The 14,952-nt window shown below is 39.5% G+C and overlaps 1 protein-coding gene across 1 annotated transcript; it reads right to left on the bottom strand.

The window, feature by feature from the left end:
* Positions 1 to 2,756: 2,756 nt before the first annotated feature.
* On the bottom strand, positions 2,757 to 3,965 carry LOC132601230 (F-box protein CPR1-like). The gene has a single exon (XM_060314334.1). It carries the CDS (start codon positions 3,963 to 3,965, stop codon positions 2,757 to 2,759), a length of 1,209 nt encoding a protein of 402 aa, XP_060170317.1.
* Positions 3,966 to 14,952: the final 10,987 nt, after the last annotated feature.

The raw sequence follows: 14,952 nt of genomic DNA, 5'->3' as shown, positions 1-14,952 counted from the left end.
AATGACGATATAAAAATGTTGAACCATTTCCTTGATGTCTGAATTTTATTCATGGATGATGACTATTTTTTTTTAAAGATTCCAAAAGTATATGAATTGATGCCTTACGAGATTTATGATCTTACTCTATGTTTTCTCTTAATGCTATCCTTCATTGATAGTCTCACCTTATAATAATTGTTCCTTCAAGGTGAGACAAAACGACGATGATTATTCCATAATATAATCGGAGGTTACCGACCTTACGTCACTCCGATGCACTTATAGATTTTTTTTTTGCCTCTCATGCAAGCTTCATATATATATATATATATATATATATATATATATATATATATATATATATATATATATATATATATATATATATATATATATATATATATATGTATGTATGTATGTATGTATTTTTCTCACACCGCGCCGCGCTATAGTCGGCCGGGCAGGCACGTAGATGTGCACACCACTGCAGTGGGCATGTTATGATATTGCCCCGGACGCGGGAGGCCTGGACGCAGGCTAATGATGATAACACCGAGCCTTAATGGCCGGGCATGATATTATATATATGACACCGCGCCTTAATGGCCGGGCATGTTACTATGTATATGGATAAGAATGTTTTTTTTTAAAAGGCTAAGCATGCATGACATCCGCCCTACGAGGCATTCAGATGTACAGGTTATCTCTCTTATTCCTTGTTACTTTTCATATCTATGTTATGTCGTTACTTATGTCTTACATACTCAGTACATTATTCGTACTGACGTCCCTTCTTGTGGGCGTTGTGTTTCATGCCACGCAGGTGTATACAGATGAGTAGAGGATATTGCTAGAAGATGTTCCAGCAAGATTGACGAGCTCCATTTCTTTCCGGAGTGTTGCCGAGTCAGAGTATCTATGTTACGGTATATTGATTTATGTTAGAGACTTTGCAGACAGAGTCATGTATACAGTATGTCAGTCTTGTAAGCGGCTATTTAAGCTGATGTATCATTATGCATTACTTTACAGATTTATATGATTACAAATTTTATTTGATTCGAGAAAGATGAAAAGAATGTTTTCGAAAAGCTTCCATTGTGCATTTCATTTCATGACTTCAGAGTCCTGTGAGATTTATAAGTATAACGAGAAGCAGCGGGTTCGCTCGACTCTAAGTAAGGGTCGGGTGCCCATCATGCCCTACCAGGATTGAGGTGTGACAGTGGGTTGAGTCTTGACTTAAGCATTTCTCTTCTTTTGAGTAGTTTTCTCTGCTTTTGTTCTTAGAACTTGGATGTGTCAATTACAGGAAGAACCAAAAAAACAAAAGAGTAAAGTATAAACAGAATTTAAATGAGATAATGGTCAAAAACACATCTCAAAGTATCACACTTTTGTGGATTCTCACCTCAGGTATCAAGTGTTTGCGTTTCCTACCTGAAATATCACTAATTCTTTATCAAAACACACCTGATCGTATTTCATTTCCTACCTGAACTATCATCAACTATTTATAAAACACACCTCGATTAGTATCTGATGATGCTGGAAACTTGCAAAAAAGTGATACTTCAGACATGTTTCTGACCATTATCTCTTAATTTTAGTTGAGGTGTGTTTTGATAAATAGTTGGTGATAGTCCGGCTAGAAAATGCAAACACCTGATAGTTCAGATAAGAAACTCAAAAAAAATGATTGTGTTTTTGACCATTATCTCATTTTAAATTTACCAATTATTCTGATTGAAGTCTGATGTCAACTTATTGGAGACTCAGCAATGCAGATTCTTTTGTCCTACTTTCATTGTTTTATGAACTGTAGAACTGACGACCTAAAAGTTTATACAATCCTTGCTTTTCTTAAATAAATTATAACAAGACGTAATACCAAAGAATCAAAACAAACAAAAAGATAAACTTTTCATCTGGAAAACAAAGAAAGATCACATTAACTTGCAAAATGGGAACAACGAGTGCAGCACCAAGAATCCTTGCAATCAAACATATTAGCAAGTTTATAAAATCCATGCTATTCCGATATGGTACTTGCTGGGAAGAAACAGGCAAATATCAAATTGCACGGCAAGGTAACAGAACTCAAGTAAAAACCTTCCACACTATTTGAATTAAGAGAAGGCAATAAATAGTAGCACAAATGGAAATCCGGGCAGCAACTATACCAATAACAAGATATCACAAAATAAATCGAATGCAAGAGACACCTAATTTACGTGTTAAATCCCCTTAAGGTGAAGAGGAAACATCCACGGGTCCAAAGCTCCACTATATCAAATGAGGGTTACAAAGTTCTCCAAAATGGCTACAATATGAATGCCAAATGCGGAGCAACAATAGCAACAACAATACAATTGAAGAAAAGAGAGAAATCACCAATAACGGGGCTACTGTTAACTGCTCTAAAACTGCTTCTACAGACCTCCGAAACCGATCTCCACCGTTCAGATCGAATAACAATGTGTTGAGAACACTCAGTTAAAATTTCAACCAAATCCGAAGGTTAGGTTAGATCAACGGGTATCGTCAAAACAACGAAGCTGGTCGCACAAAATTTTCTTCAAAGACATTCTATTTTTCTCACTTGGATGCCTCCTTTCTTTTCCCTCTTTGTTGTGACCAACCCTAAAAACCAGACCACTCAAGTTTATATATAAGTGGGCTAGGGCCAAAGGGTGTTAAAAAACCCAAAAACCCAAAAACCCAATAGTACTTACTTTCTTATGCTTAGAACAAAGGAATATGAAAGAGAGAACTCAAATCCGTCTATCAAAAAGCCATTTATGCTTTTTACTCCAGTAGTATTCTTTTGGCGAGATCAAACTTTCCACATAGGTAAAGATGGGTAAATCTATATATTCCGTTTCTCCCTCGATGATAATGTCTCTCATATTATCATTTTTAGGATTGTATACGACAACTTTTGTCACTCTTCTATTAATTTTAATTATCAATGCTACTTCTCCGATCTCTGTGACAGAAAAGGGCACTGCAAACCCATAAGGTGGATTTATTTCTAAATTCCTTATGAAAAATAAGGATGTCCATGATTCCTTTACTCCATATTCCTTCATGACCAATATCTCAACACCGCCCTTATCATCATCCAAGCAAGTCATACAAAGACATTCATTTAAAACTCCTAAATCAACTATAGCATTCTCTTCTTGATTAGATTTAGGCTCAGGGACCGGAAACATAATGAACTTTTCAGAGATGGGATCAAAACAAATTACCTGGTTACGAGAATCACGCTTGTGACGTTTATTATTTCCATCATTGAAATCATCTTCCTCATTATAATTTTCACAATAGGATTTTTTGAACCTTACCCTATAGTGAAGTCGTCCCTGTAATGTAATCCCGTCACTCACTAAGTTGACATCGATGTCATAAGGGAATTCGAGTTTCCTCCAGTGTTTGTCTTTAAGACTAGCAACTATAAAAAGCCAATAACCATAATCTGGGTCTGCGTCGTGATGGTCACTCACGTGTGCAAGAGTCAGCACAGCCTTGTAAACATTCTTGGAGGAGTCGAAACAAAGTCCCCCACGTTTATTATAGTCACCTAACCGGGGGTCAAGCTCAAGCACTTTGGTGCTAAGTCGGGTGGCAGGATTCCACAAGTAAATATGCCTGTCCGCGTTTATCATTATGAGACCATGACAAGAACCCAACAAGTCACAACGATGGGTATGATCCCTTTTCATGGGGGGATAATTGAACTCTTCCAAAGCGAGTTGTTGATTTATGAAGCGGATGGAGAACGTACGAATATAGCTCTTACCCCTCCTTGAAGACATCGTGGCGATCACTCCATGTCGTTGTCGTTGATTCGAGAGCTGGAATTTTGGACATGAAATCCAAGAACGCCACAAATTAGAAACACACTTGAATCGCAAGAGGGATTTCACTGGTAAATTTGAGAGAATGATTTTAGTGATTTCGTTGGGTAAATCAGCCATTGTATGAATTCAGTAGCTGCCTTTTGGTGCTGTTTTTTTAGTCTTTGTTGTGGAAGGGCTACGTTAATATGGCCCTATTTAAACCCCTACCTAGCTAGGGTTTTCAGTTTTGGAAGAAAAACCTAGAGGTATCCTAACTTAAATAGGAGTATTCTGTATAAAATATGGTAGCAAAAAATTGCACAAGAGATACAAAAATGAAAAAACATTTTATTGGAATGTCAATTGCGACTTTTTGAATCTTGTCAATTATATGAACTTTTATTTAGAAAAACAAATTGGTATTTAAAAGAGTACACGTTTTTTTTTTTTTTTTTTTTTTTTTGAAAAAAAAAAGGAAAGAGCACAACCTCCTCCCTCGTTTCCTTATAATTCTCTTTACTATTCAAAACTAGTATACTTGTCCGTGCTTCGCGCAGTCCTGAAATTCGACAAAAGACATGTGAAGAACATTTTAAATTAAAATTAGATATGAAAGCAACTCACTTAAATCAATATTAACGTGAATTAGAACATATAAAAATTAAAGGTTAACAGAAAAGAGAACAAATAGTAATTTAAAAATCTGGAAGATGTAATATTAAAATGTTATTTGCCTTTTCTTTTGGCAAGGACACTCTTAGTAGTTTTCCTTTTAATGAATTATTGACACTTATACGCAGGGGTGGATCTACTTGGGGGCCAGGGTGCCCGAACACCCTCGGCAAAAAATTACAGTGTATATATAGGGTAAATTTTCTGTGTTTATGTGCATATATTAACTTTTGAACACCCTCGGTAAAAAATTACAGTGTATATTTAGCTTTTTTTTCCCGAACACCTGAATAAAAATCCTGGATCCGCCACTGCTTATATCTTCAAAAATTTTATGTTGTTTCTCTCAATACAAAACTAAAAAACTAAAAATAAAAGGAAAATAAAGAAATAGAAAAAGATAACAAATGGGAAAAGAAAAAAAGAGAGAAGAAAATCAATTAAATGTATCTCGTCTCAAATCCCTAGTTCATAAAACCTGTCTGTTTCTTTCTCTTTTCCTTCTTTTTTATTTCTTTCTTTTATGGTATCCCTTATTTCCATTTGAAGAATTAATTTTAAATAGCCGCCCTTCTAATTATATAAATTAGAAATAGTCTGGTAGAATATATATATATATATATATATATATATATATATATATATATATATATATATATATAGACTAAAAAGGATAAATAGTAAATTCGAGGGGCTATTTATATCCTATCCTTTTTTTCCTCCTATTCTAATTCTAGAAACCTAAAACTTCATTGACAGGAAAAAGTAATGGTAGCTAGAATTAGTCCACAAAATTGACTTAGTCAACTATCCCATTACTCTCATTAAGCAGTGTTACAACTCTAGGGCGTTTGGTAGTATGGGGTATGTCTTGAGCAATGAATCTTGGGTGCTAAAGGAGGTCTATGATGCATCTCCACCTGGTCCCTCCACCAAAATGAAAAAATCAGATCCTTCTGTCGTCTCTGCTGAATGTTATGCAAACCTTCTCTCCAAACTTTCCTCTATGGATGCGAAGATTGAGTCCATCAAAGACTTAATGGCATCCACTTTGTTTCAAGTCGAGAAGATTCGTGATACGACAAAGGAAACAGGTACTGATGTCTCTAAGCTGCGGGTTAAACTGGATGTTGTGATAAAGGAAGCTGTTAAATTGTCCGCCAAGCTTCAAGCCAGTGTTGGCGCCATGCCTGAACGTCTCACTACTCCGTTGACTGAAATGAAGGATGCTATTGTGAATACCTTGGCTTATTTCCTTCGTCGTCCCGTGTTCCGACGCCAGGAGTAGTTCTTTTAAATCTGGTTATTTTTGGTCTGTTTAAACAATGTTTTTGTGGGACCTAAGTTCGTTTGTTTTTGTGTTGCACTTTGGTTTACTCTTTTTGTGCTGATTGGTTCAGCATCTTACTAATATTATAAGCCTATATATCTCTTTGCCGTTTCTGTGTCTATTTTTTTGAGTGATGCCAAAGGGGGAGAAATAGACAGTCAACTGTTCAGGGGGAGCTTACAAGGACAAGTCAACTGATCAGGGGGAGCATCCGCCACAGGGAAGTTGACAAAATCTCATTTAAAATTGTCATCCTCAAAAAGGGGGAGATTGTTAGTGTCAAGTTTTTATGATGACAATTTTATTTATGCAAGTATAATAATTGAATCACACAAGGAATAAAAGAGCCCACAAGACAGCCCAAACGAGATAGGCTTACACAAGTTTAACTCAGTGAAAACTTCCCAGCCCTACAATTGGATACTACGATATTACAAATATTGTGGTGGCTGACAAGATATTCTCCAGCAGTACAAATCAATTCAAGGAAGGAAAGGATATATGCGCCATTAAAGAAGGAATATTCCACGGAGTGTAACAATCTTGTTGATTGATAATGCGGCCTCATCGCACAAGGAAAGAAGCAACAACTTCGTGCGTGAATGAGCCCAACATTTTTCTCCTACAAAAGTCTCATTATCCACTTTGTTCATTGGACTGAACAAACTTGTGAGGGGCCCAGACAAAGGCTTATTGGGCTTTCCAGCTATAAAACCCGGCCCACTAATCCCTGGCATTGGACCCGATATGTTACACCTCAGAAAATCCCCCGTACATGTACAGTGAACAGGCTAACAGAGGGCCTAGGGTATACGATTTTTTGATGAGTAAGAAGAAGTATTAGATGACCCTCAACGAGGTTTCAAAAGCGTACGATGCAAGGAAAGAAAGTTGCTAAGGAAAGGGAACCATATGTTGCGTATCGGGTAAGAATTCCGAGTATCGAGTCTATGATGATATAATGATGTCTTAGAGAAATGTGATGATGTCCCTAAGATTGATATTGGGGTGTTAAACAAGTGCCAAGAAGGTTCCATAAGGATCGGAGATCAAACGAGACAACGAGAACGAAAACAGAATCACTGGGCATTATACGGTCCAACCTACGGACCGTATAAATTGTACTGGCCGTAGAATTGGCCGTATAATTGGCCAAGGAGAGGACCAGCCACTGGAACAAATGTACGCCCATACATACGGTCCGTATAAATAGTACAGACCGTATGTTGGTCCGTATAATAGTAGTCGGCCAGCTTTGTATTTTTAATATAAGGATCCATTTCATTTCACTCTCCACTCTCTCTCTCAAGAACACTCTAGACTATTCTCCAACCACTCCAAACACAAGAATACCAAGGAAATCAAGGATCAATAACACCAAATCTATGAAACAAAGTGTATGAAACTTCATTAGAAGTCATCCAAACTAAGAAATCCAAGAAAGAGTGAAGTAGGGTTTTGGTGCTATAGAGGTATTCTCTTCCAAGGATTGTTCAACCATCATTCAAGGTGAGTTTCATGATCATTCCATGTTGTTTAAGGTATTGGAAAGCTTAGATGCTTGAAATGTAGAAGAACATAGAAAATGGGTCATTATTGAGTGAACAGTGACATAATTGAATGATAGTGGAAGTGAATCATGAATGTGGGAATGTTGAGATTATGAATATGTTGTAGTTAATGTTTAGGCCACAAAATGAGTATTATGTATGCGGAAATGCGATAACAAGCTATATCCATAAATGTGAGTTAATTGGAAGGAAATGGTGGGTTTTGCTAAGAGTACATAAATGACGATTGTTGATTGTGATATTGTGAGTGGTATTGTGAATGTTGGGAGTTGATGTAGAACATGGGAAAAGTAGTATAAACAAAGGAAGTGCTGCCCAATTTTTTTTCTAGAACTAGCGATGCGTTCTTATAGTCGATTAGCTAATGTAATTCATATTCTCTCGTGAAGGTGACGACGTGACATCGAAGGCGAACAAGCGAGCAATAACTTAGCTAAGCGACCAAGGTATGTGAGGCTAGTCCTTTCCTTCTAATGGCATGAATCTTATGGCACGAACTTCCTATCTTCTTCATGAGTTCCTATAGTCCGGAAAGTTAAAAGTCTAGATCCATAATGTTTATATAATGTAAGAGATATGATATGATGATGCTAGCATGATAATGAGGTTATTCATCGCTTACACTCACCTTATACACTAGTTCCTTCAAGGTGAGGCAGAATATCAGAAATTGCTCCATAATGGAATCGGGGGATCACGACCTTACGTCACCCCGATAGGGTAAAGTTGACCTCTAACCTTATGTATATACTTTGATAAGATAATTGTCTTATGATGAGCATATTATTATGAGTATTTTACGATGAGCATGTCATGAGCATTTCACACCGTGCCTAGTTGGCCGGGCAGTCACCACCAAAGCGGGCAGCTATACGGATACACCATGACCTTTTGGCATGGGCAGCACAACTAGTGGGCGGCATGAGACGGTACCCCGGACGCGGGAGGCCTGGACGCGGGCTAATGTTATTGATTATTACACCGTTCCGATATGGACGGGCAGCTTGCATATAATGCATACATGTTATGATGATGAGTATGAGTAAGACAACATGCACTACTTCTTTTATGATTATCAGTCAGACCCCGATGTTTCGTATTGATGTTTTCACTATATTATTAATGTCTCCTTTCATTGTTTATGCCTCTCATACTCAGTACAATATTCGTACTGACGTCCTCTTTCTTTGGACGCTGTGTTCATGCCCACAGGTAGGCAGGGGGGTGAGCTTGGTCCAGATCCTCAGTAGCAGTCAGCTGATTGAAAGCACTCCATCGTCCGGAGGTGCTTATGATTATTCTTTTGGTATATATGCACATTTTGGGCACGACAGAGTCTTGTTCTGTCTATGTAGATACAGTATGTCAGTAGAGGCTCGTAGATACGCAGTGTGGGTTAGATGGTCTCACAGATGTTGTAATATGTATATATATTATTTTGATGGCCGAGAGGCAAGGTATATAAGTATTTATGCATCTATATAAGTATGTTTTTTTTCTATAAATTGTGTATAAAATGGGAAAAGAAGCACTAAATGGATAGGATGAGCAGTATAGCGAGCGGTGCTCGGTGGCTAGCCCCGGGTACCCGTTGCGGCCCCTAGCTGGGTCGTGACTGTCACGACCCGACTAGGGCCGCGACGGGTACCCGGGACTAACCACCGAGCACCGCTCGTTTCCTCACTAGTCATAACCATTTTACATTTCTTTATCATTCATAATCTCATAATCATAAGACAACCATTTTTCATTTGACAACACAAATGATTTTATTATACATGTGCCCCTTAGGCCATCCAAATAGCATATACAAATATAACATAGTAATCTTGTGAGACCATCTAACCCACACTGCGCGTCTGCGAGCCTCTACTGACATATTATACATATAGACGGAGCAAGACTCCGTCGTGCGCGAAATACATATATGAACCAAAAGAATAAACATAAGCACCTCCGAACAATGGAGTGCTCTCAATCAGCTGACAGCTACTAAGAATTTGGATCAAGCTCACCTCCCTGTCTACCTGCGAGCATGAACACAGCGTCCGAAGAAAACGGACGTCAGTACGAAAATTGTACTGAGTATGAGAGGCATAAACAATAATAATATATCAATGAAATAGGAAGACATCAATGAAATAAGGAGGCAACAAGAAAGAGCAATTTGTACTGGCTGTCAAATATAAATGAAATAATGCTGTTGACTTACTCATTATCATGTCATGTATGTATACATATATAAGCTGCCCGTCCATATAGGTACGGTGTGATAATGTATAAGCTTCCCGTCCATGTAGGAGCGGTGTAATAATCATAGTCTGCGTCTAGGCCTCCCGCGTCCGGGGTATAAGCTGCCCACTATAGTGGTGTGCACATCTACGTGCCTGCCCGGCCGACTATAGCGCGGCGCGGTGTGAGAAAATACATACATATATATATATATAAAGAATGCACAAGAGCCCAATAAAAATCCATAACTATATCGGAGTGACGTAAGGTCGGTGGCTTCCGACGTCATTATGGAACATTCATTGACATCCTGCCTCACCTTGAAGGAATTAGCATATAAGGTGAGTGTAAGCAATAAATAGCATCATTAAAATCATAGGATCATCACAACATGAGTATTGGGATTTCTATACTTTACTCATTACCTTGTGTGGCTAATTATGGACATAGACTCATATTTTCCGGAACTTAAGGGAACTCCTGGATAAAAGAGAGTCAAGCTATAAGATTCATGCCATAGAAAGAAAGGACTAGCCTCACATACCTTGAACTCTATCTAATGTCCAACGTCTACTTCTCGAGCTCGCAGGTCTCATATGCCACGAAATACTCTTCTTCCATATTACTTCATCTTGAAGAAACCCAGATCCCACTACACGATGAAATAGAATAACGTAGCTGCTATGTGTTAAGAAGAGAATATTGCCATGTTATTTGTAGAAAAACGTTTCTGCTACATAATATTGAAGAAGACGTTGGTCTACTATTGAAGAAAAATGTTTCTATTCCTTAGACAGATCACTACATCTTTAATATGAATTCTTAAGTGAATCCTATGCTTTGGCCGTAGGGCCCACCTAATTCCACATTTTAGTATGAAACATTCTTGCCCCCACTTATAAGCACCATACCCCACTTAATTGTATGAGTCATATTTTTGTTTCCTTGTAATGCATACACATGGCCATGCCAATACACTTGTCCGTTTATTCATTTTCATATGAAACTTGCTTACTTTATCTCGTGCAATTTAATTCTTGATTTATTTACATGGACCACTTTTAATACACTTCGTATACTCATTAACATAATCATGTCGTATAACATAATTTCCGTCCATAACAACGTTTACATAACCCACAAAATAGTCCAACAAATAGCCCATGAGCCAACAACAACATCAAATAAAATTTACGGTATAATTTTCGTATTTCTCGTCTAACGATTTAGCTATGACTTCAATAAATTTAAATATATTTAGAAGAGGATAATTCTTACATTATATACCAAGAAATGATCTTCTTCCACTTTACTTCCCTTCGAAGAAAACCCGAATTCAACAATGCAATAAAATAAAATAACGAGATCGAAGGGGTGAGCAAAGCCCCCATGTTTTTCTTGAGACAAAGGGTACACTTTTCTTCCTTGAAATTAAAAAGAAAGGCTGCCACATTTGTAGACCAAATATCGTGGCTCATTCTTAGAGCAAACTGATGCTTACCATTTTTCCTTAAATAAAAAAAAAATGATGACTACTTCAAAGACAAAATGATATAAATGATTACATGACACTTTCTTGTTTCACACGGGACCACCTGAGTACATATCTCTTTTGAAATCATAATATAAGTTGCCACCACAACATGTACAGGTGTCAAGTCATTTGTATACTTATCCTCATAAATCCACGTGTAGGATAAAATAATTATTATCCACTTAATTTATTTCTTGACCTCAACTCACTTTAAGTAGTAATCATTTTTAATACACTTTATATAATCATTGCCATGCTCGTGTGACATAACACTAGTCCATACCCCTTCATTAGCCACACATAAAATATAATTTCCAATCACTGTCGTCACACTGATTAAGGCCCAACTTATTTTTGGACTTCATTCCTCACATATACCAAGTTCTTGTTTTCCATGCTTAAATATAACCAAATTCTCCGGACTCGGATAAATTTCCTCATGTTGGACGGTTCACTTTCCTAGTCCAAAAATACGGAATATCATAGCTTGGACCGTATTTCACTCAAATAAATTTTAAACCTCGACGAAACTTATTTTCTTTGATTTGTTTAACTTCTAATCCTTACGATACATGTGTACCATCACTTTAACCACCTATAAGCTTGGGGGATAACCTCGTGTCCATTACTAATATCATTTAACTTATACACTTTCCAACGCATGAGAACACGGGATGTAACAGTGACAGAAGTGGTATCAGAGCAGTTCGCCCTAGGGAGTGTCTACGAGCCGTGTCTAATAGAGTCTTGTTTATGGTGTGTTGCGCGCCACATCAATAAACAAGAGGCTACAAGGCATCTAGGAAAATGACCATCCTTCTTCTTATGAGATCGTGTGATAGAGCCATGTATAGGATTTTATCCCTCTTAAAAGTGTGTTATGGTTTCAGCGATACCGCCAAAGAAGAAGCAAATCCGCGCAATATTAAATGCCGTCGGTGAAGGCACCAGCCGAGAACCTCCAGTTGAGTTGGAACATAGCGAGGCTCAGGGTGCCACGTCCTCGCATGCCACTTCCACTTCTTCTTCTAACTTGCCCAATGTGGAAGAGCAAGCAGGAGCCCCAGCTCCAATTCCTCCGCCGGTTGCTTCGGGCCAACAAATGACCGAGGCAATTCAGTTATTGACCCAGTTGGTGGCTGCACAAGCACAACGACAGAATGTGGGTTCAAGTGACCGGGCAGCAAGTATAAGGGCCCGTGATTTTATGAGTCTAAATCCTCCAGAGTTCTTCGAGTCAAAGTCGGAGGAAGACCCACAAGGTTTTATCGATGATATATTGAGGCCATGCCTCCGAAACTGAATCCGTGGAGTTGGCATCCTATAGACTCCGGGATTTGGTGGTATTATGGTACAATAATTGGGTATTATCAAGAGGGGAGAATGCGCCTCCTCCGGTTTGGCAAGAGTTTGTAGATGCTTTTACTCGCCATTATTTGCCACCCGAGGTCCGCCGAGCTAGAGCGGATCGGTTTCTGAACTTGAGGCAAGGGAATATGAGTGCCCGAGAGTATAGCATGCAGTTCAACTCCTTGGCTAGATATGCTCCGACCATAGTGGCTGACATGGGAGATCGAGTACATAGATTTGTGAGTGGTTTGGGACCACATTTATTTAGAGAGTGTTTGACAGCCTCCTTGCAAGACGGGATGGACATTTCCCGGATACAGGCTCATGCTCATAATTTGGAGGGGCGACAACCACAACAGAAAGGTGATCGCGACAGTGATAGGAGGCCAGGAAAAAGAGCTAGATCTATGGGAGAGAGCAGTGAGTATAGAGGGGGACCAAGGCAGCCGCCTTCTAGGCACTCAGGTCAGTAAGCGACCAGTGCACCTCCCAGATTCCTAGACAGGAGGTCCGATCGTTCTTTTCAGCCAGGTCAGGGACAGAGTTCGAGAGCCTCGGATTTTTCAGTTCAGGAGAGATCAGGGTCAGAGGAGAACCCCAGTACCGCGGTGTAATCAGTGCGGTAGGCTATATTCGGGACAGTGTCGCCTAGGTTCGGATGCTTGCTATACCTGCGGGCAAGTCGGTCACATGATGAGGGACTGCCCCTCAGCGAGAGATAGGGCTGGGACTCAGCCCACAGGTTCAGCAGTGGGTTCTTCGTCAGCGCGCCAGATAACACAGACTCCCCAGATGACAGCAGGTAGAGGTAGAGGTAGAGGTAGAGGGGGAGCATCCAATTCAGGTGCTGTTCAGCCTCGTGTATATGCTTTAGCTGGACGACAGGATCTTGAGTCTTCCTCAGATGTTGTCGCAGGTATATTGTCCATATTCTCCCGTGATGTGTATGCGTTGATAGATCCGGGTTCTACATTTTCTTATATTACTCCATATGTTGTCGGTTGTGCTGGGGTGAAACCCGAGCTCATTAAACCCTTTGAGGTACTTACTCCGGTTGGTGAACCCGTGATAGCAAGACGGGTATACAGAAATTGTATTATTGTGATTTATGATCGTCAGACCCAAGCTGATTTGATTGAGCTAGAAATGATTGACTTCGATATAATCATGGGTATGGATTGGTTGGCCTCGTGTTATGCAAATGTTGATTGCCTGACAAAAGTGGTTCGATTCCAATTTCCGGGAGAGCCCGTGCTCGAATGGAAGGGTAATGCAGCATCGCCAATGGGTAGGTTTATTTCCTACCTCAAGGCGAGGAAGATGATAGCGAAGGGCTATATTTATCATTTAGTTCGGGTTCACGACACCGCGGCAGAGCCGCCAACTTTTCAGTCAGTTCCGGTGGTTAATGAATTTCCAGACGTATTCCCGGATGAACTTCCAGGTCTTCCACCAGAAAGAGAAATTGAGTTCGCTATTGATGTGTTGCCAGACACAAAGCCTATTTCTATTCCTCCCTATCGGATGGCTCCGGCAGAATTGAAAGAACTAAAGGCACAGTTGAAGGACTTGCTCGAGAAGGGATTCATTAGACCCAATTCATCACCGTGGGGAGCACCGGTCTTGTTTGTGAGAAAGAAAGACGGCTCGCTACGAATGTGTATTGACTATAGGCAATTGAACAATGTGACGATAAAGAACAGATATCCTCTCCTAAGGATTGATGACTTGTTCGATCAATTGCAAGGTGCCAAGTGGTTTTCCAAGATAGATTTGAGGTCGGGCTACCATCAGGTGAGAGTTAGAGAGGCGGATATTCCTAAAACGGCTTTCAGAACGAGATATGGCCACTATGAATTTCGAGTGATGTCATTCGGGTTGACTAATGCTCCGGCTGTATTTATGAATTTGATGAACAACATATTCAGGCCTCTCTTGGATCTATTTGTGATCGTATTTATCGATGATATTCTGGTGTATTCTCGCACGGAATCGGAACATGCAGATCATTTGAGGATTGTTCTTGGCATTCTTCGAGCCCGGGAATTATATGCGAAATTTTCAAAGTGCGAGTTCTGGCTGAATTCGGTAACATTTCTAGGCCATGTTATTTCCGATGATGGTATTCGAGTTGATACCCAGAAAATTGAAGCGGTGAAAACTTGGCCAAGGCCTACGACGCCCACAGAAGTTCGTAGTTTCCTAGGTTTGGCAGGCTATTATAGGAGGTTTGTAGAGGGATTTTCATCTATCTCGGCCCCGTTGACGAAACTAACCCAGAAGACGGTTAAATTCCAATGGAACGACTCCTGTGAGCGTAGTTTCCGAGAGTTGAAAGACAGGTTAACTTCAGCTCCAGTTTAACACTTCCAGAAGGATCAGATGGTTACGTGGTGTATTGCGATGCTTCGGGTGTCGGATTAGGATGTGTATTGA

The sequence above is a fragment of the Lycium barbarum genome, chromosome 7, assembly GCF_019175385.1.
Source record: "Lycium barbarum isolate Lr01 chromosome 7, ASM1917538v2, whole genome shotgun sequence".
Lineage (NCBI taxonomy): Eukaryota > Viridiplantae > Streptophyta > Magnoliopsida > Solanales > Solanaceae > Lycium > Lycium barbarum.
The sequence above is the reverse complement of the archived record's forward strand: the minus strand, read 5'-3'. Positions and strand labels throughout refer to the sequence as shown.

Bases quoted from the DNA above. Each gene is read 5' to 3' on its own strand.
- LOC132601230 (XM_060314334.1), bottom strand. From the start codon at position 3,965: ATGGCTGATTTACCCAACGAAATCACTAAAATCATTCTCTCAAATTTA.